At 38.7% G+C, this 27370-nt stretch overlaps 1 protein-coding gene across 4 annotated transcripts in view; it reads right to left on the bottom strand.

The window, feature by feature from the left end:
• Positions 1–27370, bottom strand: part of NAA15 (N-alpha-acetyltransferase 15, NatA auxiliary subunit) — a 90172-nt gene that overhangs the window by 42465 nt on the left and 20337 nt on the right. For 3 of the 4 annotated variants that reach the window (XM_005555945.5, XM_045392886.3, XM_015450847.4), the window contains exons 2-6: positions 13183–13267; positions 10453–10557; positions 6323–6480; positions 4416–4550; positions 3039–3192 (exon numbers count right to left, since the gene is read on the bottom strand). In XM_005555945.5, the coding sequence (XP_005556002.1) occupies positions 3039–3192; positions 4416–4550; positions 6323–6480; positions 10453–10557; positions 13183–13267 (637 nt within the window). Of the gene's footprint in view, positions 1–3038; positions 3193–4415; positions 4551–6322; positions 6481–10452; positions 10558–13182; positions 13268–22636; positions 22781–27370 lie in introns of all 4 variants that reach the window. The other variant, XM_015450848.4, reaches the window with a different exon arrangement.

Raw genomic sequence — 27370 nt, 5'->3', positions numbered from 1 at the left:
GATCTCATTCTGTCACCCAGACTGGAGTGCAGTGGTGCAACCCTGGCTCACTGCAGCCTCAACCACTTGGGCATAAGCAATCCTTCCACCTACCGCAGCCTCCTGAATAGCTGGGACTACAGATGTATGCCAACACATCCAGCTAATTTTTTATTTTTATTTTTTGTAGAGATGAGGCTTCCTTATGTTGCCCAGGCTGGTCTCGAACTCCTGGGCTCATGTGATCCTCTGGTCTCAGTCTCCCAAAGTGCTGGGATTACAGACATGAGCCACCATGCCTTACAAGCCCATATGCTTAGTATCTGTACCAGTGGTTCCCAACCAGGGGCAGTTTTACCAACATTTAGCAATGTCTGAAGACATTTTGTTTGTCTCAGTAAGGGTGTTGAGTACTACTGGCATCTAACGGGTATAAGCTAGGAGCACTACGAAACATCCTACAATGCACAGAAGAGATCTTCACCCTCAACAACTCAGGCCCAAAATGTCAACATTGCCGAGGTTAACAAAGCCTGCACTATACTAACCAAAAGTCAACTTCATCAAAAACACTAAAAATAACCTGCAGCTGAGTACGATGGCTTACACCTGCAGTAGAAGGCTGGGGATGGGGTTTGAGGGGAGGATCATTGGAGCCTTGTTCAAGTCCAGCCTGGGCAACACAGCAAGACCTCACCTCTAAAATAAAAAATAAAAATAACCTGCACCTTTACTCCCCTCTACACTACACCCATCCTCTTTTCCTTCCCTCTGTCTTCTACCTTTTCTGAGCAGGAGGAACTGGTGGTATAAGAATAAACAATAAAAAATTTTGCCTTGGCTGGGCACGGTGGCTCACAACTGTAATCCCAGCACTTTGGGAGGCTGAGGTGGGCAGATCATCTGAGGTTGGAAGTTCAAGACCAGCCTGACCAATATGGAGAAACCCCATCTCTACTGAAAATACAAAATTAGCCAGGCATGGGGGCGCATGCCTATAATCCCAGCGACTCAGGAGCTGAGGCATGAGAATCACTTAAACCCGGGAGGCGGAGGTTGTGGTGAGCAGAGATTGTGCCATTGCACTCCAACCTGGGAAACAAGAGTGAAACTCCGTCTCAAAAAAAACAAAATTTTTTTTTTTTTGCCTAACTGTGCCCATTCATCCACTCTAAGAAGTTCCTGAGTGATCTTGACCATCTTATCTTCTCCCCAACTATCCCTACCAACAACACTGCCTTGAATTTCTAAAGATCGCTAGAATTTCCAAAGATTGAGTCTACCCTCACTTCCCTTCTATTCTCTTTATATACCCTGTCCCATTACCTAACTCAAAGTAGGTATTCAATACATATTTTGTGGAATGAGCTGATAGCCTTATTTCTCATGTCATGTAGAAAATGGAAGCAATTAGAAGGAACTCCAAAATACCCATTACATCTACACATTTACTTGCCCGCCACTTATACTCCACCACCACTTGTTGATGTGGATGAACTATTCATGTTCTTACCTAAGATTAATCCTTCACATGACATCAATCTACCACATGACATCCTCTCTACTGTATCAAATATTCTATCTCTATTGGATCACTCCCCAGTCAGCACAAATACACACTATGAAAAAAACAAAAACAAACAAAAAAAAAACTTCTTTTGAGCCTGCATCCCATTTCATCTACCAGCACCCCCATTTGTTTCCTTTACAGCAAAACTCCTCAACTGAGTCATGTATGCTTCCTATCTTCAGTTCCTCTACTCTCAATCTCTTTTAAATAGACTTCATGTTTGGGCTTTTACCATCCTTCTTCTAGAGGCTCAGAAAGTGCTTTTGTTAAGGTCACCAATGCCTTCTAAATTGCTAAAAATCCACTGGTCAGTTGTGAGTCCTTTATCTAATTTGATCTATCTGCCATTCTTCCTCATTAATACAGTTATCAAAGGGATCAAATGAAACAATCTGTCATTTATTTCCATAAAGAAACTTGAGGCCCAAGCCTTGACCCTGGTCACAGAGCTACTTAGTGGCCAATGAGGCAAGTTTTTTCCAGACTTGTAATCTTTCCAGTAAGTCAGAAATTTCCCTCCTTTATGATTAACAGACTACTAAAGTATGACTACTTCAAATGAAAGAAGTTTGTCTTGGATCTGCAGTTCACAAGAGAGCTCCCTACAGAAGCCTTAGACTTCCAGTTGTTCTTGTCAGTAGCAATATCCTCTGATGAAAGTTCATCTGGCAAACAATGGCTATACCTATTATGCACATGGATGTATACTAAACTTTTCCAGTGTTCAACCTCAAGGTGAACCAAGGGAATTTGAAACCAGCAAACTTCAGTTCCCTAGACTAGCAAGGACAAAGCAGCATTTCAGAAGGTAATTTTTTTTAAAAACTCACTTGTCCTTTCATTACTTGTTGTTATTCTTTCATTTTCTATAATCACACCCTCAACTTCTAAAACTGTTAAGACTCGTTTTTCTCAGCCCTCTGCTGAGTGGAATCTAACCCTTCTATCACAATCTACACATTATGAACCCAAATCTCTGCTCTCCCTTTCTTCCAGAATTCATATTCTTTTTATGTCATCAAAGACATTCAGATTAACCATAAAGACTCTCAGAAATATCCTATATGTATTTTAGTAAAGACTGATTCATCAATATATATTATTAGCAATACATCTGGCACACACTACATACACTGTAATTAATAAACTATTTCTAAGAAATGTAATCCTCTGTCTTATAAAACTAATTGTCTCTTATGTTTTGATTAAATTCCATAATATTTTTCATACAAAGATATTTTAAAGAATGTTATCAGTCATTTCATTCAACTACTTTTTATTGTTCACCATCAACTTTCTCCTCTATCTACAATATTGTTTAAATGTACATTTTCCCACATTACAAATTATTCAAAGTATATGAGTAAGAAATAGATTTTCTATCATCAAAAAGCTGAATTATATGAAATTGTCAGCAGCAACTAGATTTTTCAGCCTTGCTCTCTGTCGTATTTCAATATTAGAATTAATGACATTGTTTTAAAAATACCTTTGGTTTCTTCTACAGCAAGTTTATCACAAATCTGCTTTTCATAGGTACAAAGATGTTCCAAAGCTTCTCTATAGAGACCTGCTTCCCGAAGAACTTGATTCTGATATAAGAGTAGTTCACTATATTCATAATCCACCTTATCAGGGGATGTCTGCATATGGATATAAGGAATACTGACAGTAAGAATTTTATTTTCACATCAGAAAATTGTTCACAATACTCAAAAACATGTAAGAAGTCAAAGGATAACATCTGGTTGAAAAAACTAATTTCAAAAATATTCTTAAGTATCTGTCTATGGAGCAACTAAGTAAATAATGACAATATTAGGATATAACAGGTTGAAGAAAATAATAATCCACAAGTCCTTACATACAATAAACATGGGGAAGAAGGGAAAGCTCTTACTCAGCAGTAGAATACCAAATAATAAACCTACAAGGAATGACAAGAGTTAAGAGAATCACCATTTGCAACTATCATAGTAATAGTTGATTCACACAAGAATCATAATCAATGAATGCTAAAACTAGAGGGCGAAAGTTTGATGAGCAACAGACTCTTCAGTCTCAAATTGCATATTAAACACAAAGAGAGAAAAATAAGTTTACAGTTGCAAATACAACTTTCACCATGTAATCAAATGGAACAAACTGATGGCATGTGCCTCTTGATGTAACAAACTGAGAAGGACCCAACATCATTTATGTGGTTTCCTGCCAAAATTACAAGACTCTATCTGACAATGAGGAACCATCAGAAAAATCCAAACTGAGGGACATCCTACAAAAGCACAGCCTTCTTCAGAAATGTCTATGTCATAATACACAAAGGAAGTTTTCAAAACTGTTTCAGATTAAAAGAGGCTGAAGAGAAATGATAACTAAATGTAAGGTATGATTCTTAATTGGATCCTGCAATGAAATTAAATCGCTAGAAAGGCTATAACTAGGACAATTAGTAAATTTTGAATATGGGCTGGGGATAACAGTCTATCAATGTTAAATTTCCTAATTTTTATAATCTATCCATATAATACTATCTAGAGAACTGACAACTATACAGTTATTTTTAGAAAATACACACTAAAGCATTTAGGGGTAAAGGAGCATGATGTCTTCAATTACTCTCTAACGTTTAAGGAAGAGAATTAAAATAGATAAATAGATACACAGATTTTTAAAGTAAATGCACCAAATATTAACAATTAGTTTAGTATAAATGAACCCCTATGGAGAGTTCTTCGTGCTATTCTTGCAACTTTTCTTTAAGTTTGAAACTATTTCAAAATTAAAAGTAAGCCAGACAATGCCCTTTTTTTTTTCAGTTATACTTAGAATCAGACTTAGTAAAATGGCTTCTAGTTATTATTACCTGTTGTGTTTTCCTAAATTCTTCTAAAATCTTTGCTGCCATTTCATAATCTTCTAATAAATGGTAAGCAATAGCATAACCAATCCATGATGCTCTCTGTGCAGGTCGAAGCTGAAGTAATTGGTATCTCGTTTCCTGGAAAATAATAAACACTTTTTCTTAGGTTTTCAGTAACAGCAAGTGCTCCTTTAATATTAGGCCAGGCGCAGTGGCTCACGCCTGTAATCCCAGCACTTTGGGAGGCTAAGGAGGGCGGATCACGAGGTCAAGAGATCGAGACCGTCCTGGCCAACATGGTGAAACCCCGTCTCTATCAAAAATACAAAGATTAGCTGGGCATAGTGGCGCACGCCTGTGGTCCCAGCTACTCGGGAGGCTGAAGCAGGAGAATCACTTGAACCCAGGAGGCAGAGGCTGCAGTGAGCCAAGATGCGCCACTGCACTCCAGCCTGGCGACAGAGTGAGACTCCGTCTCAAAAGAAAAAGAAAAAGATCATATTAATTTATCCCACAACCCTAAGCATTTTACAACACAATGATGGGAACAATAATAGAAAATACTTCAAACATCCATATTGTGTAGCTTTATGGAGGCAAAGAAGTATTTGTTAAGAACATAATGAAGCCTCCAAGCTAATCTTAAACATTTTTTAAACTTAAGACCAGATTTAAGTTTTTAAAACTTAAGACCAAACTTAAGATCCTTCTTACTTCTTGATCTGCTTACTCCAAGAAAAGAGACAGGATGGAAAGAACAGCACAAAGGAAAAATATTCAAAAATTTTTTTAAAAATTAAGTGTCCAACTACAGAGTTAAGATATATTTGGAGAAAAATTCAGCAGGTACTATCATATAAAAAGGAAAGAATAAGAAAGAGGAACTAAATAGATCTAACACTAATTTAAGGGTTAAAACTGAAGCTACAAAAATATATTAGACTCAGAGCAGGTAGAAAGAAGAAACAAAACATTTGCTTTTGCCAGGTGTGGTGGCTCATGCCCGTAATCCTAGCACTTTGGGAGACTGAGGCAGGGCGGACTGCCTGCGCTCAGGAGTTCGAGACCAGCCTGAACAACATGGTGAAACCTCATCTCTACTAGAATATAAAAAATGAGCTGGGCATGGTGGCACATGGCTGTAGTCTCAGCTACTCAGGAGGCTGAGGCATGAGAACTGCTTGAACCCAGGAGGTGGAAGCTGCAGTGAGCACAGATCGTGCACTCCAGCCTGGGCAACAGAGTAAGACTCTAATGTCTCAAAACAAAACAAAAAAATTGAGGGCCAAGTAAATATTAAAGAGTTACACGTCAATACCAGACAAAAGCATTGTTTATTTGAGGAGTACTGATGTTAATTTTTTTTTTTTTTTTTTTTTTTTTCTTGTGACAAGAGTTTCGCTCTGTTACCCAGGCTGGAGTGCAGTGGCACGATCTCGGCTCACTGCAACCTCTGCCTCCTAGGTCCATGCCATTCTCCTGCCTCAGCCTTCCGAGTAGCTGGGACTACAGGTGACCGCCACCACACCCGGCTAATTTTTTGTATTTTTAGTAGAGACAGGGTTTCACCGTGTTAGCCAGGATGGTCTCGATCTCTCGACCTCGTGATTCACTCGCCTAGGCCTCCCAAAGTGCTGGGATTACAGTCGTGAGCCACCGCGCCCGGCCTGATGTTAATTTGTATCAAATTAAGTCAATCCTACACAGTAGGCAAAATCTGCCTCACCATAAAATAATTTATTTTTAAAGATCTGATTATTCCAATCATAAACACAACCACTATGGTAGGAGGGAAAAAAGTTCAATTAAATTATCTTCAAAATGAAACAAAAAATTTCTGTATCAGAAAGTACTCAAAGTTGTACATATTTTCCCCTTAGAATTTTTTTTAAAAAGTCCATTTTACTTACCCTATAACCCTCAAGATCTCGCATCTGAATCTGTAGTAAGGAAAGGTCCCTTAAGATTTGAAGATTGTCTTTATCCCATTTTAGTGCATTTCTGTAACACTTAATGGCTTCATCATACTTCTTGTCTGACCTCTGAAGAAGGCCATAAACGTGCCAACCTAAAGAATTTAGTTAAGGATACAACCTACAAGTCAAAAATTACTATTCCAAATGACTTCCCAAGAAACTTGGAGAACTACAGCCATTTATAAAATTATAAGCTTAAAAAGAGGGAGGGGGAGGGAGAAGGGGAGATTGATTTCAAAGATATAAAGCACTTTAATACAGTGGAAAAGAGCACAGCTTTTGGAGCCAGAGAAAATTAGGTCTAGCCTGCCTTATCAGCTCTGTAACCTTGGACAAATCAGTCTCATTAAGTTTCCTCATTACTAAAATGTAAACAGAAATAGTCTATGCAGCAAATCATACTACTGACAACTAAATGGGATAACATATATAAACTGCTCACTGGCTGGCACAAAGTCAATATATATATGTAAGCAGTTACTATATTATTAATAGTAAAAGGAAAAAGAAGGAATGGGTCTTCATGGAATATAATTATGTAAAGTCATGAAGATTTTATTTTCTTGAACCAAAAGATCCTTAGGACAACCCTAAGTGTAATACAAAGTTTCTAAAACTCAGCCACATACAAAATAAAAACATTCGTTCATTCAACCATAATTATTAAAACTTCTTTTCCTTTTTTTGAGACAGGTCTTGCTCTGTCACCCAGTCTGGAGTGTAGTGGTGTGGTCTTTGCTCACTGCAACCTCCACTCCCTGCGCTCAAGTGATCCTCCCACCTCAGCCTCCTGAGTAGCTGCGACTATAGGCGCACACCAGCATGCCAGATATTTTTTGTATTTTTGGTAGAGATGGGACCTCGCCATGTTGCCGAAGATGGTCTCAAACTCCTGAGCTCAAGCAATACCTGCCTTGGCCTCCCAAAGTGCTGGGATTACAGGCATGAGCCCCCGCACCCAGCCTAAAACTTCTTAACAACTAAGATGTAGGTCATCAAAACAGCCTCCTATATTCAAAGATCTTAAGGTCTAGTAAAGGACAGATAAATAAGCAAAATTAAAGTAGGCTGTAAAAACTGCTATAATGAAGGAAAATATTCCACTTCCCAAATACAGCCCTTTTTCACTTTAGGTCTTGATTACTGTACCAGCTACCCAATCCACCTATCTTCAGTCTCTCTTCTTTTATTCTCCTACCAAAGTAACCGGGTTTTGTTGTGAGTTTTTTTGTTGTTTTTTGTTTGTTTTTGAGATGGAGTCTCGCTCTGTCATCAGGCTGGAGTGCAGTGGCATGATCTCAGCTCACTGCAACCTCTGCCTCCCGGGTTCAAGCAATTCTCCTGCCTCAGCCTCCCAAGTAGCTGGGATTACAAGCATGTACCACCACGCCCAGCTAATTTTTGTATTTTTAGTAGAGACAGGGTTTCACCATGTTGGCCAGATGGTCTCAATCTCCTGATCTCGTGATCCACTGGTCTCCCAATTATTATGTTTTTTAAAAGAGACAGGGTCTTGCTCTATCACCTAGGCTGGAGTGCAGTGGCATGCTCATAGCTCACTGTAGCCTCAAACTCCTGGGCTCAAACAATCCTTCTACCCCAGCCTCCAGAGCAGCTAGGACCACAGGCACATGCCACCACCATATGCAGTTAATTTTTTATTTTCTATAGAGACGAGGTCTCACTATGATGCCCAGGCTAGTCTTGAACTCCTACCCTCAACTGATCCCCTTGCCTCAGCCTCCCAAAGTGCTGGGATTACGGGCATGAGTCACTGTGGCTGGCCCAAAATAATCTTTCTAAAACACACTCAAAAGAAAAAAGGAAGTCTTTCCTTTCCAGAAATTTATAATGTTTCTTTCTGAGATCAAGCTCAAACTTCAATCTGGCCAGGTGCGGTGGCTCACATCTGTAATCCAAGCACTTTGGGAGGCAGTGGTAGGCGGATCACTTCAAGTCACAAGTTCAAGACCAGCCTGGTCAACACTGCAAAATCTCGTCTATACTAAAAATACAAAAAACACCAAGGCATGGTCACATGCACCTGTATTCCCAGCTACTCGGGAGGCTGAGGCAGGAGTATTACCTGAACCTGGGAGGTGGAGGTTGCAGTGAGCTGAGATCACACCACTGTACTTCAGACTGGGTGACAAGAGTGAAACTCCGTCTCAAAAACAAACAAACAAACAACAACCTTCAATCTAACAACTTTTAGGCCAGAGGTCCTCAACAGAGTCAATAAAATACAGAATGTTGGCCGGGCATGGTGGCTCATACCAGTAATCCCAGCACTTTGGAAGGCCAAGATGGGTGGGTGGCTTGAGGTCAGGACTTTAAGACACCAGCCTGGCCAATATGATGACACCCTGTCTCTACTTAAAAAATACAAAAATTAGCCAGCTTGGTGGTGTGCACCTGTAATCCCAGCTACTTGGGAGGCTGAAGCAGGAGAATCACTTGAACCTGGGATGCGGAGGTTGCAGTGAGCTGAGATTGTGCCATTGCACTCCAGCCTGGAAAACAAGATCAAAACTCCATCTGGAAAAAAAAAAAAAAAAAAAAGACAAACAAACAAAAAAAATCCCAGAATGTTTAGGGTGGCAGGCATGAATGAAAAACACATATTTAATATTACACGTTTTTAAAGCAAACCAAAATATTACAAATTTTATTTGAAAAATAATCTTGGTTTCCGCAATATAAATGACAAAGTATAACTGGATCAAATCCTCCCGGCTGTTTGGATCATGGTTTTATAAACTAGGAAACACTACCCATTAAAATCTAGCTCCCATTACCTATCTTTCCACTCCCTCCCATTTCTATCACTAATACCTTGTATTTCAGGACTTTACTTCTCTTAAATATTACAACAGCCACATAACTTGACTTTCATCTTCACCTCCTAAAAATCCTATCCCCACGGAGTTTAATACCGCCAAAAATTTAAAGAAAATTATGTCCATCAAGAGGAACTCAAATAAGTCATAATAAAGACATTGGCAGAACACTATACAATCATTAAAAGTTATGAAAAGACATCTATCTATGACAGTCTTAACAGTTAAGCCTTTACTTATCTTTCTAGTCCTCTAGTCACTCTCAATTCACATACTTCCACTTTACTGGATTAATGACAACTATTTGAATAAACCACAACATTTTATGTAATACTCCCAAATGTTCTGTAAATGTTTCTCATCAGTATCTTCCTTCACCAGACTATAAGTTCTTTGAGAGCAAATCTTTTCTTTGTCTGTACCAAGCCAAGGGCCTGGTAAACATCTGAAAAACTGCTAAATATTTCAGCACTTAAAATTGTGTCAGCCCACAAAATAGGTACAGAAATATTTGCTAAAGTCTATCTTAAAAATAGCAACCCACAATATTTTCTCTATCCTCCTTCAGATATTTCTATTTGCTCTTACTCTCCGTTAATAAAATATTTATCCAATATGGTACTTAGCATTATCAGTGGCTATGTTATATATCTCATCATTAAATCTTTAAACCAACACAGTGAGGTAAATATGATTACCCCATTTTACACATGAAGAAACTGAGCCCTAAGATCACACAGAAAGAAGCTGAAATGGGTTCTGAACCTAAGTGAGGCACATTCTAAGCCTATACTCCAAAAGCTTGTGCTCTAAACCAGGGTATTATAATGCCACTCTAATATTCCTTATTTTATATCCTTTTTCCTTTTGAGACCCACCACTTACCACTATCACATTGGTGATGAGCTTTCAACAAATGGGGTAGGGGAGTGCCACACAAATATTCAGACCTTAGCAATGCCCCCTTTTTAAGAGTGAGAAAAGCTTTCATAGATATTTTTAAGGCAAGTCCCATTTATCTGTGAGAAAACAGAATGTTAAAACATGGTTAGGTATATAAAAATGTTCCCTGAATGCAGGCAGTTGCTTGCTGTTACCCTATTTAAAAAAGAATAATTTCCTCTGTAATTGCACAATAAGAGAGATCTAAAACTTTGACTCTCAAATTGCTGCCTTAGCTCAAAACACCCCACTCAAACCTTAAATATATCTCAAAAAGGATACACACATGACTCTTCAAGTCATTTCTCAAACCTCTACGAACCAATTCATAAGCTTCTTCCTTTTTCCCCAAACAGTTCAATGTTAATCCTTTCATAGCCAGGGTTTCTATTTTTTAAAAACAAAAAAGAAAAGGAACATTAAAAAAAATTAAATATTAAAATAACAACAAAACATAATCTCAAAAACAAATGCTACATTGCCTTAAGAACTAAAAATTTCAAGATTACTAAGATACTTTCCACTTTCTTGCAGATTTAAAACATTTTTAAAAATTGGCAATCCAAGTAAACACCGATTTCCAGACTCTAATCGGAAAGAGACTCTCCTTTTTTTTTTTTTTTTTTTTTTTTTTTAAGATAAAAGATACAAAATACATGCTATTTGACTAGAAAGATAATCTAGTAATTCATTCTTCAGGGGAATTCCATGGGATAACCTTATATATCCACTTCATTAAAATATAAAAACTTTATCTTGAAAACATACTTTATTTCTGTGAACCTAGGTTATATACCGGTTAAATTCATTCTTCAGTGATTAAAAAAATACACATAAATTTCCTACATTTTTTATTTTCCTAAATTTATCTTAAAATGATTGAGATTACTATTAAATATACAAGAAAAAGATGTCAGAAATCTGTCATTAGCAACCAAAAGATTAAAAGAGTTAAAATAAATATTAAGTTTTCAGAAAAGAGGAAAAATAAATTCTAATTCTATATGTATCCTATGAAGCCTAAAGCGAGTGAAAATATTATTTGCCTAACTTTTTAATTTATTTGATTGATTTGCTTAACTTTTAGACTAAAATTTAGACTTTAGAGAGAAATTCATTAGGTATAAAGGATAAGGATTAAAGATATAATCCTGAGGAAGAATCAATATGTACTGTTTAAAAATACTTTCGGCCAGGCGTAGTGCCTCACACCTGTAATCTCAAGACTTTGGGAGGCCAAGGTGGGCAGATCACTTGAGGTCAGGAGTTCCAGACCAGCCTGGCCAACATGGTGAAACCCCACCTCTACTAAAAATACAAAAATTAGCCAAGTGTGGTGGCGGGCACCTGTTATCCCGGCTAGTTGGGAGGCTGAGGCACAAGAATTGCTTGAACCCAGGAGGCAGAGGTTGCAGTGAGCCAAAATTGCCCCATTGCACTCCAGCCTGGGCAACAGAGTGAGATTCCGTCTCAAAAACAAACAACAAAACTTTCAATGAAATTATGACAATTTATATGCAACCTGATTTCAGATATGTTACAGTGGCAGGGTAGGGAGTTGGAGAATCACATTTCAGAAACGGAAAAACAGGCTGGGCGCAGTGGCTCATTGTAATTCCAGCACTTTGGGAGGCCGAGGTGGGTGGATCACCTGAGGTCAGGAGTTTGAGACCAGCCTGGCCAACATGGTGAGATCTCATCTCTACTAAAAATACAAAAATCAGCCCGGCATGGTGGCACACGCCTATAATCCCAGCGACTTGAGAGGCTGAGGTAGGGGAATTGCTTGAACCCAGGAGGTGGAGGTTGCAGTGAGCTGAGATTGCACCACTGCCCTCCAGCCCGGACAGCAGAATGAAACTCCATCTCAAAAAAAAAAAAAGAAGAAAAAAACAGTGAAATAATGTAGGGAAAACTGCATTTCAGAAATAATGAAATCTGATACTTTTCTATATTGACACATTATCAGTATGCCTACTTTAGAAATGATATCAAACAACGTGATGCTCAGCTGGTCAGCAAAAATAAATAATTTTTAATATGGAAAAAGAGAGAGAGAAATTTATTTCTATTTATTTGTGTTTTTTTAAATATATGTTTTGTCATAATAAAGACAGGGTCCCACTATGTTGCCCAGGCTGATCTTGAACTTCTGGACTCAAGCAATCCTCTTGCCTCAGTCTCCCAAAGTGTTGGGATCATAGGAGGGAGCCACAGCACCCAGCGGAGAGATAAATTTAGATACTTTTATCTCCATTGTTTTCCGTCTCCAAACAATTACAGTAAAAGAAAGTATCAAGTGAAATGCAGTGAAAGAAAGTGAGAATTATTATAAACACAGGCCAAAAAAAAGCAAGGAATCTAATGGAGAATTATTACTCTCCTCATCTTCAATACTAAGAGTATATTATCAATAGTTACTGAAAAGCCATGTTTCTTAACTGTACAAATGAGACCTGCGAAACCTTATTTTTCCTTTGCCTCCTCTCAAGTTTAGCCACACACTCTCCCCTTGCTCTACAAATATCTCACCATCCAACAATCTACCTTCACACAAACAAAAGCCTGTACACTTTCAGAACATTACAATATACAAATCATGTCTTAAACATAACTAGGTCTTGAAAAACTGAAAAACATAAATTAAAAATATGATAGTTCATGAGCAAAGGACCAAATGGTCACTTTCTGAATAAGCTTATTATAAAGCATAAAATTTATCCAGCTCAACCAAAGTTCTAAAGTAAATTTTGGCATTCTATCCTATTAAGTTATTTCTCTTTTCCTACAGAGCTAATATTCAAACTAAGAATAAATCAGAACTCAAGTAAAATGTGTTATCATTTTCTTGATATTAAATTCAAAATTCAGTATTAAATTTCACCTTCTCACAGAAGTCAAAGATGAGAGGGTCTGTTCTCTCTGGAAAACAGTTAAGGCAGCTGGGAAGAATACAATCCACTAAGAGAAGCCAGACAGGTATGTAGTAAAGCTTTATCTACTTGCACTTACCTCCATGCTCTGCAAATTTGGGATTAGAAAGTATTTGTTTACAGAATTTCAATCCATTTCTATACTGTTTGTGTTCATAACACCTCTGTCAAAACAAACAAAAAAAATTCAAGTTTAGCAAGGAATGCAAACAACATTAAATTAAACACTAAATTTCTCTACTCTGTTTAAAAAAAACAGAATGTTATTTCCATATGCTTCTAAATCCCGGAAAAATGCCAATAAAAAATACAAAAGGTTCAAATACAGGAAGTAAAATAAAGACAAACGAACAGAATACAGATTAGTAAAGTCCAACAACTGAGTAATGCAGAAAGAGAACAGAAAAATAAATGGTATAGAATTTTTTTTTTTTTAAAGACTGAGACTCACTCTGTCACCCAGGCAGGGCACAGTGGCGTGATCATAGCTCACAGCGGCCTTATCCACCTGGGCTCAAGGAATACTTCTATCTCAGCCTTCCAAGTAGCTAGGACTACAGGCACACGCCACCACACCTGGCTAATATTTTTATTTTTTGTAGAGACAGGGACTCACTATGTTGCCTAGGCTGGTCTCAAACTCCAAGATTCTCAAGCGATTTTGGGACTCACTCAAGCAATCCTCCTGCCTCGGCCTTCCCAGGGGCTGGAATAATAGGCATGAGCCACTATGCCCAGCTAGTTTTCTAAAGAACATTTTATTTTTACTGAAGAATATTTTCTTTTTACTGAAGCTTTCAAGCTGAAAGGGCCAAAAATGTCCATGCAAAATACACGGAAAAAATACCCAGACTGTAACATATCACAGTGAAATCTCAAAGCCTGAAAATTTAAAAAAAAGGGCCTTAAAAACTTCCAGAGAGGGAAAAAAAACAAGTCACATAAAAAAGATCTATAATCAGAATGGCAGTGCACTCTTATTCCAAAGTAAAAATGAAATACTGTTGAAATCTAGAAGATAAATATACAGCCTTCAAAATTCAGAGTGAAAATTAAGTTTCAACTTATAATTCTATACCCAGCCAAGTCATCAGTCAAGTACAGTCAGTCCCCATATCCATGGGTTCTACATCTGTGGAGTCTGCTAACTACAGATAGAAAGTATTCAGGGAAAAAAACAAAACAAAACAAAAAAAAACTGCGTCTATACAAAAGTACACTTTTTTCTTGTAATTAATGTCTAAGCAATACAGTATAACAACTATTTACACAGTATTTACATTGTATTAGGTATTATGAATAACCTAGAGATAATTTACAGTATACAAGAGGATGTGCATAGGTTATATGCAAATACTGTGCCACTGTGTATCAAGGACTTGAGCATCCCTGGATTTTGGTACCCAAGGGAGATCATGGAACCAACCTCGCAAAATGTCATTTTGCTCCCATACATGAAGACTATATAAGAGGCTAGGCATGGTGGCTCATACCTGTAATCCCAGCACTTTGGGAGGCCGAGGGGGGCAGATCATATGAGGTCAGGAGTTCAAGACCAGGCTGGTCAACATGGTGAAACCCTGTCTCTACTAAAAATACAAAAACTAGCCAGGCCTGGTGGCGCTACCTGTAATCCCAGCTACTCAGGAGACTGAGGCAGGAAAATCATTTAAACCCAGGAGGCAGAGGTTGCAGTGAGCGGAGATCGTGCCACCACACTCCAGCCTGGGCAACAGAGTGAGACTCCGTCTCAAAAAAAAAAAAAAGAAAAAAAAACCCAAACAAACCAAAATACCAAGACTGTATAAGAGCAAAATGACATTTCAAAGCTTTGCAAAAAGCTAAACTTTTGTGTCCACGTATTCTTCCTTAAGAAGCCATTAAAAGAAGATAAATTTTTAAAAAGGCACTACGGAGGGCCGGGCGTGGTGGCTCACATATGTAATCCCAGCACTTTGAGAGGCCGAGGCAGGCAGATCACGAGGTCAGGAGTTCGAGACCAGCCAGGCCAATATGGAGAAACCCCATCTCTACTAAAAATACAAAAATTAGCTGGGCATGGTGGCGGGCGCCTGTAATCCTCGCTACTCGGGAGGCTGAGGCAGGAGAATCATTTGAACCCGGGAGGCAGAGGTTGTAAGTGAGCTAAGATCACGCTATTGCATTCCAGGCTAGATGATAGTGTGAGACCATATCTCAAAAAAAAAAAGCACTATAGGACTTAGTAATTAAGTAGGGAATCTAATACAGAAAAAAGAACTAGAGAGTAGCCACTCCAGACTGGAGCAGAAGTCAAAAGCTGCTATGGAATAGGTTTCCAGCAAAAGCAAAAATTGAACTAGTGTGCTTGCTAATATGGAAAATGTTAATCATAAGCTCATGACAGAAATACAGGCACACTTGCAGAACATGAGCAACAGGTCTACAGAAAACCAGGCAACTGCCTAAATAATAGGTATTAACTCCACAAAAAACAAAAGCTTGTATAAGACTTGGATTTAGTATAAATTTGGCTCAATACTGAACAATACATGCATAGTTATAAAAATGCAAACACTCTGTACTAGTTTATAAAAAACTTGTGATATGGCTGGGTGCAGAAGATCATGCTTGTAATCCCAGCACTTTGGGAGGCCGAGGCGAGCAGATCACTTAAGGTCAAGAGTTTGAGACCAGCCTGGCCAACATGGTGAAACTCCATCTCTACTAAAAATACAAAAAAAAAAAAAAAAAAAAAAATTAGCCAGGCATGATGGCATGCAGGCGCCTGTAATCCCAGCTGCTCAGGAGGCTGAGGCAGGAGAATCACTGGAACCTGGGAGGCGGAGGTTGCAGTGAGCCAAGATCATGCCACCACATTCCAGCCTGGGCAACAGGGCCAGATTCTGTCTCAAAACAAAAAAAAGAAGAAGAAAAAAAACTCATGATATAATTATGTTGAGGAACGAGGAAAATGGAAGTGGGCAAATGTGTGAATGAGTAAGTTCTGAGTCCTCATTTTCAAAAACTAGAGGTCAACAAATATTTAAAAGCTATGTATCAAGAAGAAATAGTGATGTATTACTAAGCAACAAGAAGGCAAATACCAGACAAAATAAAGAACTGAAGTTGCTTGATTCTGGAGTAGGAAACCAAGTGGATGGGAGAAAATACAGAACATTATTTGTTTCATCATATATCTTTTAGTGCTAGTTGACTTTTAGACATCAACATATGCTTTCACATGAAAATTTATTTTTAAAGCATTGTATTTGTTACAGAAAAAAAATGTGCATCTAAAACATACAATTCGTGCCAGAACACATTGATGTAAATTTTTAAAATTTTGCTCATAATTTTTGAGGCAATATATTTAAAATCTGGGAAGGAAATTAATGCAAGTGATGGCAAAAATCATGGCAGAAAATGTGTAGAAACAGAAAAATAAAAATGTAAAAATTTACATTTTAGTATCAAGAAATCAATTAATTAAGTTCATACTAAGGCAAACTAGAGTTGTTTTACAACCACCAAATACCCATCATCTCCACTTTGTTGTTGCTTTGAGACAGGATCTCACTCTGGCCCAGACTGGAGTGCAGTGGGTCAATCACAGGCTCAAGCAATCCTCCTGCCTCAGCCTTCCAATGCTGTTGTTTTGCATCTGAAACCTAATATATCCAAATACAACTGATTTTCTTGCCCAAAATGTATTCTGCACCAAGTCTTCACCATCCTGAAGATAGAGTTGATGCCCCCGCTTCAACTCAATCAACTAGATGATTATGCAAAAAAAAAAAAAAAAAAAAAACTAATCATCTTTGGTACTTCTCCTTCCCTTATACTTCTGTCCTCTAGTAGGTCCCATCAGACCCAGTTTCTCAGCAATAGCTTCCTAACTGGTTGAATATTTTTCTTTGTCTCCCACAATCAACTATGCATTCAGCAGGCACAGTGATTTTAGGGACAAGAGGAGGAGAAAGCAGAAGCAGTTACTTGAGAGCTGTCATTCACCATATGTAGCCAAAGAAACATAGTAAGACTAAGTAGCTAAATTTAGTGTTCCCATTTACTTAGCAGAAAGCCTAAAAGTAACTTGTTTTTCTTACAATAAGAAAGCACTAAAGGAAGCTATGATGTAAAGACTAACATAATTAAAAGGAATGTTATTAACTTCTTGCTGTTTATGAAAACTATATACCTATAAAGAAGAGGGTTAAGTGTCACTGCTCATAAAACCATCAGCTTTCTGAAATTTTACATTTATAAAAATGTAGTTAGGTGACTTTCACTTTTGGCATGATGAAGTAAGTGAAGCTCAACTTGTTCTTTCATCATAAACAAAACGGGACAAAATATATGAAATAACAGGTTCAACAGGTGGTGCTAACAGGTGGCAGAAGACTGTGAACCAAGAGAAAGGGAAACAAACATGATGAGCTCTAGAAATGCCATCACTTTATACCTGGAGGCACTTTCTATATCACAGCACAGGAGGAAGGATCCTAAGCAAACTACAGGAGCCCACAGAGTTAAGAAACAAAGACTGATGTTCAATGAGGCTGAGGTACTCTGCAAGAGATGGAACTAACCTGAGAAAGAGATCCAAAAATCCATAGAAGGTCCCCATGTGTCTGTTGTTGAAAACTGTTGAGTACACTAAGTTTTGCATATGGAGGGTGAAATGTAACAAGGCCAGACAAAGAATGATCAGGACTCATTAAATTTAACAATTCTCATGGCCCACAAGGTAGTGAGAGTTCCAACTTGCCAGAATGGAGTGTCAACGAACAGCTGTAGAATTCAGCAAATACTGCAAAAATGTCATTCCTTAAGAGTAGACAAACACTAGCCCTAGAGTATTACTCTAGACCCACCCTAACAAACCCTCAAAAAAATCAAGTTGACAGACAAGCATCTTTACTGTGCACCACAACAAAGTCCAACACCACTCTTCAAAGACAGTTAAATTTAGTAAAATAATATAAAACCTATAATGTATAACATCTAATAGAAAATATCTAGACAGCTAAGAGCAGGAAAACATGATCCATAATCAGGAGAAATTAAAATGTGATGGAATTATGATAAAGAAGTTAAAACAACTATTATAAATGTGCTCAAAATTTAAGCAATGGATAAACAAATGAAGAGGAAAATATATTTTAAAAAACAAATAGAATTTATAAAGATGAAAATACAGTATTAAGGCTGTGCACAGTGGCTCATGCCTGTAATCCTAGCACTTTAGAAGGCCAAGACGGGCAGATCACTTGAGACCAGGAGTTCGAGACCAGCCTGGCCAACATTGGCAAAACCCCATCTCTACTAAAAATACAAAAAAAAAAAAAAAATTAGCCAGGCAGGGCGGTACGCACCTATAATCCCAGCTACTTGGGAGGCTGAGGCAGGATAATTGCTTGAACCTGGGAGGTGGAGGTTTCAGTGAGTCAAGATTGTACCACTACACCCCAGCCTGGGCAACAGTGTAAGACTCTGTCTGAGGGGGGAAAAAAAAAAAAAGTTGAAGGCTGGGCGCGGTGGCTCACTTTGGGAGGCTAAGGCAGGTGGATCACAAGGTCAAGAGATCGAGACCATCCTGGCCAACCTGGTGAAACCCCATCTCTACTAAAATTACAAAAATTAGCTGGGCTTGGTGGCACACGCCTGTAGTCCCAGCTACTTGGGAGGCTGAGGCAGGAGAATTGTTTGAACCCAGGGGGCAGAGGTTGCAGTGAGCTGAGATCACACCACTGTACTCCAGCCTGGCGACAGAGCGAGACTCCATCTCAAAAAACAGAAAAAGAAAAAAAAAAAAAAAAGGAAAAAAGAAAATACAGAATTTAACATGAAACCAGCCGGGTGTGGTAGCTCACACCTATAATCCCAGCACTTTGGGAGGCCATGGCAGGCAGATCACTTGAGGTGAGGAGTTCGAGAACAGTCTGGCCAACATGGTGAAACCTCCGTCTCTACTAAAAATACAAAAGTTAGCCAGGCGTGGCGGCAAACACCTGTAATCTCAGCTACTTGGGAGGCTGAGGCAGGAGAACTGCTTGAACCCGGGAGGTGGAGATTGCAGTGAGCCAAGATTGTGCCACTGTACTCAGCATGGGCAACACAGCGAGACTATCTGAAAAAACTAATAAAATAAAATTTTAAATTTAATTTTTTAAAAATGAAACCTTTCCCAGATAAGAGTAAAGCAGAGTTTATGACACTTCGGAAGAAAAAAAAATCAGTAGAAGACAGACATAGCAACAGAAACCACCTCGATTAAAGAGAGAGAAAATGTAGAAAAAGATAATTAGTGGAACTACAGTGACCTTTCTTCACAATAAAAAAAATCTAAAAACACTGCAGATCTAAATGTGTAGGTTAAAATGAAAAAGCTTCTAGAACACCTGTAATCCTAGAACTTTGGGAAGCTGAGACAGGTGGATCACCTGAGGTCAGGAGTTCAAGACCAGCCTGGCCAACATGGCGAAACTGTGTCTCTACTAAAAATACAAAATTAGCGAGGTGTGGTGGTGCACGCCTGTAATTCTAGCTACTAGGGAGGCTGAGGCAGGAGAATTTCTTAAACCCGGGAGGCAGAGGTTACAGTGAGCTGAGATTGTGCCACTGCACTCTAGTCTGGGCAACAGAGCGAGATTCTGTTTCAAAAAAAAAAAAAAAAAAAAGCTTCTAGAAGAAAACACAGAAATATATCTTCCATTAGTTGAAGTAGGTAAGATCCCTTAAATGGAAAGTTCTAAACGTCCAACATAAAGAGTCTGAAAAAAGAGAAGTCAGGAAATATGTATTTACAATGAATATATATGTCCAACAAACATCTTATATCCAGAAAATATCTTTAAAATTCATAAATATCAGTTACAGTAAGGCAGAAAACCCAACTAGCAAGAGTCTTAAACAAACACACCCAAGAAAGGATGTCTTAATAGGCAATAAACACATTAAAAGGTTTTAATTACATTTAAAAAAATGCTATGTCATTAAATTAGACAATATCAACAGTTGGAGAAATAGCAAAGCAACTGTGAACTCATACATCGCTGGTAGGGTTAAAAAAATTGGTATGACCACTTTGCAAAACAGTATGGCAGACGGACTTTTATGGCATAAACAGTATTAACTCAATAAGCCCAAATTTTAAAAAATACTGTTTAGCAGTTTTCTAACAAAACTAGTAAACAGCCAGGTGTTTATTCTCCCATGCCTATAATCCTAGCACTTTGGGAGGCCAAGGTAGTAGATCACTTGAGCAGAGGAGTTTCAGACCAGCTCAGGCAACAGAGTGAGATCTCATCTCTACAAAAAATAAAACAGCCAGGCATGGTAGTAAGCACCTGTATATAGTCCCAGCTACTCAGGAGGGTGGGGCAGGAGGACTGCTTGAGCCAGGGAGGTAAAGCTGCAGTGAGCCGTGTTCACACCACTGTACTCCAGCCTGAGCAACAGAGCAAGACTCTGTCTCAAACAAAACAAAACAAAACAAAACAAAACAAAAACAAATACACATATTATCTGATCCAATCCTTCCAACCTAGGTGTACATCCAACAGAAACAGAAACAAATATTTGCCATAAGATATGAGAAAGAATGAGAATAAGATTTACAGGTGAGGCCGGGTGCAGTGGCTCACGTCTGTAATTCCAGCACTTTGGGAGGCTAAGGTGGGCAGATCATCTGAGGTCAAGAGTTCAAGACCAACCTGGCCAACATGGCGAAACCCTGTCTCTACTAAAAATATTTTAAATTAGCTAGGCGTGGTGACGCACACCTGTACTACCAGCTATTTGGGAGGCTGAGGCATGAGAATCACTTGAACCCAGGAGGCAGAGGTTATGGTGAGCTGAAACTACACCACTGTACTTCAGCCTGGGTGACACAGCAAGACTCTGTCTCAAACAAACAAACAAACAAATAAATATTTACTGGCCTGGCACAGTGGCTCATATCTGTCATCCCAACACTTTGGAAGGCCAAGGCCTGGGGATTGCTTGAGCCCAGGAGTTCAAGACCAGCCTGCATAACATAGTGAGACCCTGTCTCTACAAAAAAATGAAAAAATTAGCTAGGCATGGTGGTGTGTGCCTTTAGGCCCAACTACTCAGGAGGCTGAGGCAGGAGGAGGATTCCTTGAGCCTAGGAGGTTGAGGCTGCAGTGAACTATGGTCACACCACTGCACCCCAGCCTGGGCAAGACAGAGAGAGACACTGTCTCAAAGAAAGGAAAAAAGATTTATTAGTAACTGATAAAAAAAATTAAAACGACAAAAAGGACACCCAAAATCAATGACATACCTAAACTAAAAGTACTAACTTATAGTCTCTTTTAACTAAAAGAGACTAAGTAAAAATCTCTTTTAATTGACTTTGTATTAATCGCCTTTATGCCAAAGGCTTAAATTACCAAAACTAATACAGTAAATATGATATAAAAGGAAATCTAGGTCTCATCCATTAAAAGTATACAATTGATAAAGTATCATCACTGTGTCATAATCCTAGCATTACATTCCAAGGTAATGTTTATATAACAGAAACATTATGAACTGAAAAATTTACTTTGAGGAATTAACAAAGTAGTGAAAAGGGCCGCTTTTGGAATCAAATAGCTCTGGTTTTAAACAGTGACTCTAGACTTTAATTCTATAATCTTATTTGGTACTTTGCTGAGTATCAAAAAGAATCCTTAAATCATGGAGAGCAATCATGAGAAAAAGACATGTAAAACACTTAGCAATAATAACAGCTAATACTTAATGAGCATTTACTGAGTCCCAGGCACTGTGCTAAGTGTTTCACAGGGAAAATTTATTTAATCTTAATAATGATATGAAGCGGGTAGTCTTACTATCTTCATTTTACATGAGATAACTGAGGTCCAGGAGGTTATATAATTTGGCCAAGGTCACACTGCTATTAAGTGATAGAAAGAGAATCTGAAACCAGACAATATAGATATACAACCATAACACCTAACCATTATAACTACTTCCCTAATCTAGTGCCTAGAACATTTTACAAAAAAAGTAAAACTGCTAACACAAGTAACAGCCATTATAGAAAGCTTTAAAAAAAAGAAAAAAGAAAATCAAGCCATAATCTCCTTGCAACTGCTATTAAACATTCTGATTTTAACAAGAAAGTTTTCACCCAAAACTTATGGAATAGTTTACTATTCTACAATACAAATGTGAACCTATACAAATATAATTCAAACTAGCATATAAAAACAGACAATGGCTGGGCATGGTGGCTCACACCTGTAATCCCAATACTTTGGGAGGCTGAGGTGAGAGGATCATTTGAGGCGGGAGTTTGAGACCCACTGTCTCTACAAAAAAATTAAAAAATTAACTGGGCATGGTGGCATGCCTGTAGTCCCCGCTACTCATGAAGCTGAGGTGGGAGGACGGTTTGAGCCCAGGAGTCTAAGGCTGCAGTGAGCCGTGATGGCAACACTGCACTCCAACCTGAGCCACAGAACAATACACTGTCTCTTAAAAAATAAATAAAATTGATATTCTTACTTGACACGCACAATGTAACTTTATTTTGCATAGCCGATTTTTTAAATATTCAGGATTCCAGTTGGTATTTTTGGTGGTGTGACTGGAAATATCTTTATTTGTTTATGGTATGTTTTTCAGAGACTTCTCGATAACATTTAATCAGCATGATCATCCTATAAGCACAAAAGGTTTAATCCTTATTGTAGAGGTAAAATTTAGAAAACAAGTAACTTACCCCACATTACATACCTAGCTAGTGGCAAAATTTAAGACTATAATTTAGGCTCTCTGACTCCTGGTTAAAAGCTCTTTCCATCACATACAGAAATTACATTAAATGTTAACATAAAGGTAATTAATGCCTGAATTTTTATCTTTTAAAAGATCTTCTAATCAACAAATTCAACTGTTACATTGTTTACTCAGTCTTATAATCAAATGGACAATAAAAATGTCAAAAATAAAGTGAGAAGTGAACACACAAAATTAAACTAGATAATCCCCTCAAAATAACTGATATGAAAATGAAAAACTAAAGATCCTCTCTTTGAATGAGATATGTTTATATTATAGCACTTAGCTTTTTACTTTATCATACTTAGAATAGTAGCTAAATTTTAGACCCTAACGATTATGTTCTCAATTAATGAAATTCAGCTATGTCCTTATTGAAATTATATTCAATGCCATTATTTCAATTATCTCCTGTCAACGTGAGCTGTATTTCAATTATCTCCTGTCAACATGAGCTGTAAAAATAATTCAGAATAATGGCTGGGCGCGGTGACTCAAGCCTGTAATCCCAGCACTTTGGGAGGCCGAGACGGGCGGATCACGAGGTCAGGAGATCGAGACCATCCTGGCTAACCCGGTGAAACCCCATCTCCACTAAAAAAATTACAAAAAAAAAATAATAATAATTCAGAATGGCATGCCCCTCCAAATAACTAATAATTCATTTCTCCTCAACAATAACCAACATGCATTTAAGTAAATAGATCTCAATTTTTTTCACCAAATGCACTAATTCTATAATAGGTCACTTAATACAAATGAGAATATAGAAAGGAAGAAGTAACAAAAAATATCCAATTTGGATGTTGGCCAGGCTGGTCTTGAACTCCCAACCTCTGGTGATATTGAACTCCCCTACCTCGGCCTCCCAAAGTGCTGGGATGACAGGCATGAGCCACTGTGCCCAGCCCTAAACTTACTTTTTAGGGAACTTACTTTACTTTTATTTAGGGAAAGTGAAACGCAAAATACTACATACGGTATACTTTCAACATATGTTTTACATTCAATTCACTTAAAACAGGTTTTATAAAATGACAGTAGACAGACATTTTCAGCTCTCCACAGAAGAATCATTGCATTGAACAGAACACAGGTCTACATTCCCTCATCTGAAACTCTTGTGTTTGGGGAGTTCTTGAAATTTCAAAACTGTGAATAAGGATTTCCCTTGCTATGGAAGGAATGCCAGATTATCTATCTGTCCTCCTACCTATAACACCTGCATATTTTAGTTCAAAATCTAACGTAATAGTTTCAAAAATACTAGAATAATAATACAGGCTATTGTTTTTCACCAGGAATTAACATTTAAAATATTAACACTGTGCTATAGAAACAATGAAGCAAAGAAGCAAACCAGGATATAATTAAAACAGACTGGGCTGGGCTGATGCCTGTAATTGCAGCACTTTGGGAGGTGAAGGTGGGCAGATTGCTTGAGCAGGACTTCCAGACAAACCTGGGAAACATAGTGAAACCCTGTCTCTACAAAAAATACAAAACTTAGCTGGGCCTGGTGGCACACCCCTGTAGTCTCAGCTACTGGGGAGGCTGAGGTGGGAGGATTGCTCGAATCTGGGAGGACAAGGCTGCTGCACCATAGCCTGGGCAACACAGTAAGACCTTCCTCAAAAAAATAAAAGCGACTGAATGGTTCTAACAGATAATAAAGTCGCATGTGCTAAATTCTGGCACCATACCCTCTGAGACTTCTGCTCCCAAATGTATAAGAATAACTGACACTAGATGAAGTTCCTGGCAACTATAAAACCGGAAAGTAACATAAAATAGTTGGTTTTCCGCTGTTGGACAAAAGCCAATAGAGGACTATGGTTTCAGAAGATAAGCAGGGTAAATTCCAAGAAAATCCCTATTTCTGTCTAGAAGCATCTTCCAGACTACAGAATAGGTGTAAGAGGTGTGGGTGTGTGGGTGGGGGACCTAAACAGAGCTTAGCAGTCTCACTGACCTGAGTAGATATGAGAATTAGAAACTGCTGGGACGCCTGGAATTTATGGGGTAGGGTGCTAGAGAGAACTATATACAGAAGAGGCTTCAGAAGTCTGCCACAGGAGTTGGACGTGGTGGCTCATGCCTGTAATCCCAGCACTTAGGGAGGCTAAGGCAGGCAAATCACTTGAGGTCAGGAGTTCAAAACCAGTCTGGCCAACATGGCAAAACCCCGTCTCTACTAAAAATACAAAACTTAGCCAGGTGTAGTGGCACGTGCCTGTAATCCAAGAACTTTGGGAGGCCGAGGCCAAGGCCAAGGTGGATCACCTGAGTTTGGGAGTTCGAGACCAGCCTGGCCAACATGGTGAAACCACATCTCTACTAAAAATACAACAATTAGTCAGGCGTGGTGGCGGGCACCTATAATTCCAGCTCCTCAGGAGGCTAAGGCAGGAGAACCGCTTGAACCCAGGAGGTGGAGGTGACAGTGAGCCAAGATCACACCACTGTACTCTAGCCTGGGTAAAAAGAGGAAAATTTCATCTAAAAAGAAAAAAAGAAAAACAAATCTGCCACAGGAATCTTCCGTCAAATACTAAGCTGAGGCTGGGAGCCGTGGCTCATGCTGGGAGCTGTGGCTCATGCTGGCAATCCCAGTGCTTTGGGAGGACAAGGTGGGCGGGTCACTTGAGGTCAGGAGTTCAAGATAACCAAGCCAACATGGTGAAACCCATCTCTACTAAAAATGTGAAAATTAGCCAGGCGTGGTGGTGCATGCCTGTAATCCCAGCTACTCAGGAGGCTAAGGCACAAGAATCCCTTGAACCCAGGAGATGGAGGTTGCAGTGAGCCAAAATTGCCCCACTGTACTCCAGGCTGGGCAACAGAGCAAGACCCCATCTCAAAAATAAAATAAAATACACACACACTGTAAGCTGAACAGGTACACAGCAAAGGTCTATGAAAGCTGGGCAAAGAACAATTACCAAGTAGCATGAGTGTAACAACTATTGGTGCTCATGCATGGCTGGCAGACATTTGAATTCCAAGTATCAAGTTAAGAGACTATGTTAAAGACTGCAGAATTCAGCAGAGATCCAGAAAGCTCACACCTTAGGATAAGATTAATCCAGACCCGTGTATTAGTCCATTTTTGTGCTGCTAATAAAGACATACATGAGACTGGGCAATTTACAAAACAAAGAGGTTTACTGGACTTACAGTTCCATGAGGCTGGAGAAGCCTCGCAATCATGGCAGAAGATGAAAGCCATGTCTTACATGGCAGCAGACCAGAGAAGAGAGCTTGGGCAGGAAAACTCCCCTTTTTAAAATCATCAGGTCTCATGAGACTCATTCACTATCATGAGAACAGCACAGGAAAGACCTGCCCCCATGATTCGATTACCTCCTACCAGGTCCCTCCCACAACACGTGGGAATTAAAGATAAGATCTGGGTGGGGACACAGACAAACCATATCAACCCATCTTTATTAAAACTTAAAAACAAGTCTCAAAAAGAAGAAGCTGATAAACAAGCAAATTAACTGTCTGCCAAAACAAAACTCTATTAAGAAAGGCAAGAGGATCCAGACACTAAATATCCTAGGATCCATACTACGCAAAATTATGGGAGGAAAATTACTATAAATTCCAAGCAGGAAACTAACCCATGACCTACAGGAGAAAGAAATTTTTAAAAAAGTCAGAAATAATAATAACAATGACGGAAGTAGCTGACACTTTAAAACAAATTACTATTATCTAACACTAAAGGATTTAAAGTAAAACAAAAATGCAACAAAAAACAAATAATGGGGCAGGGCGCGGTGGCTCCCACCTGTAATCCCAGCACTTTGGGAGGCTGAGGCGGGCGGATCACCAGCTCAGGAGATTGAGACCAACCTGGTTAACATGGTGAAACCCCATCTCTACTAAAAATACAAAAAACAAAAATTAGCTGGGCGTGGTGGGGGGCGCCTGTAGTCCCAGCTACTTAGGAGGGTGAGGCAGGAGAATGGCATGAACTCGGGAGGCAGAGCTTGCAGTGAACAGAGATTGTGCCACTGCACTCCAGCCTGGGCAACAAAGTGAGACTCCGTCTCATAAAAAAAAAAAACAAATAAGGGCCAGGAACTATGGCTCAAGTTTGTAATCCCAGTACTTCTGGAGGCTGAGGCAGGAGGATCACTTGAGGCCAGGAGTTTGAGACTAGTGTGGGAAACACAGTGAGACCCATCTCTACAAAAAAATAAGTAAAAGGCTATGAATTTTTTTTTTAAGAAGAAACAGAAAATCTCAATGAAGAAATGGAAACTATTTTTAAAATGGAAATTTTTAATAGACGTCACCTTAAGAAATTAGAAAAAACAAGAGCAAATTAAACCTAACATAAGTGGAAGCAAATAATAAAGATAAAAACAGAATCAATTAAACAGAAAAAATTCAGAAATACTTGGCTTTGGCAAAAAAAAAATACAAAAAAAATAAGACAGAAGAAATTTGTGAAATCA

This window comes from Macaca fascicularis, chromosome 5 (genome assembly GCF_037993035.2).
Source record: "Macaca fascicularis isolate 582-1 chromosome 5, T2T-MFA8v1.1".
NCBI classification, from domain to species: Eukaryota; Metazoa; Chordata; class Mammalia; order Primates; family Cercopithecidae; genus Macaca; species Macaca fascicularis.
The sequence above is the reverse complement of the archived record's forward strand: the minus strand, read 5'-3'. Positions and strand labels throughout refer to the sequence as shown.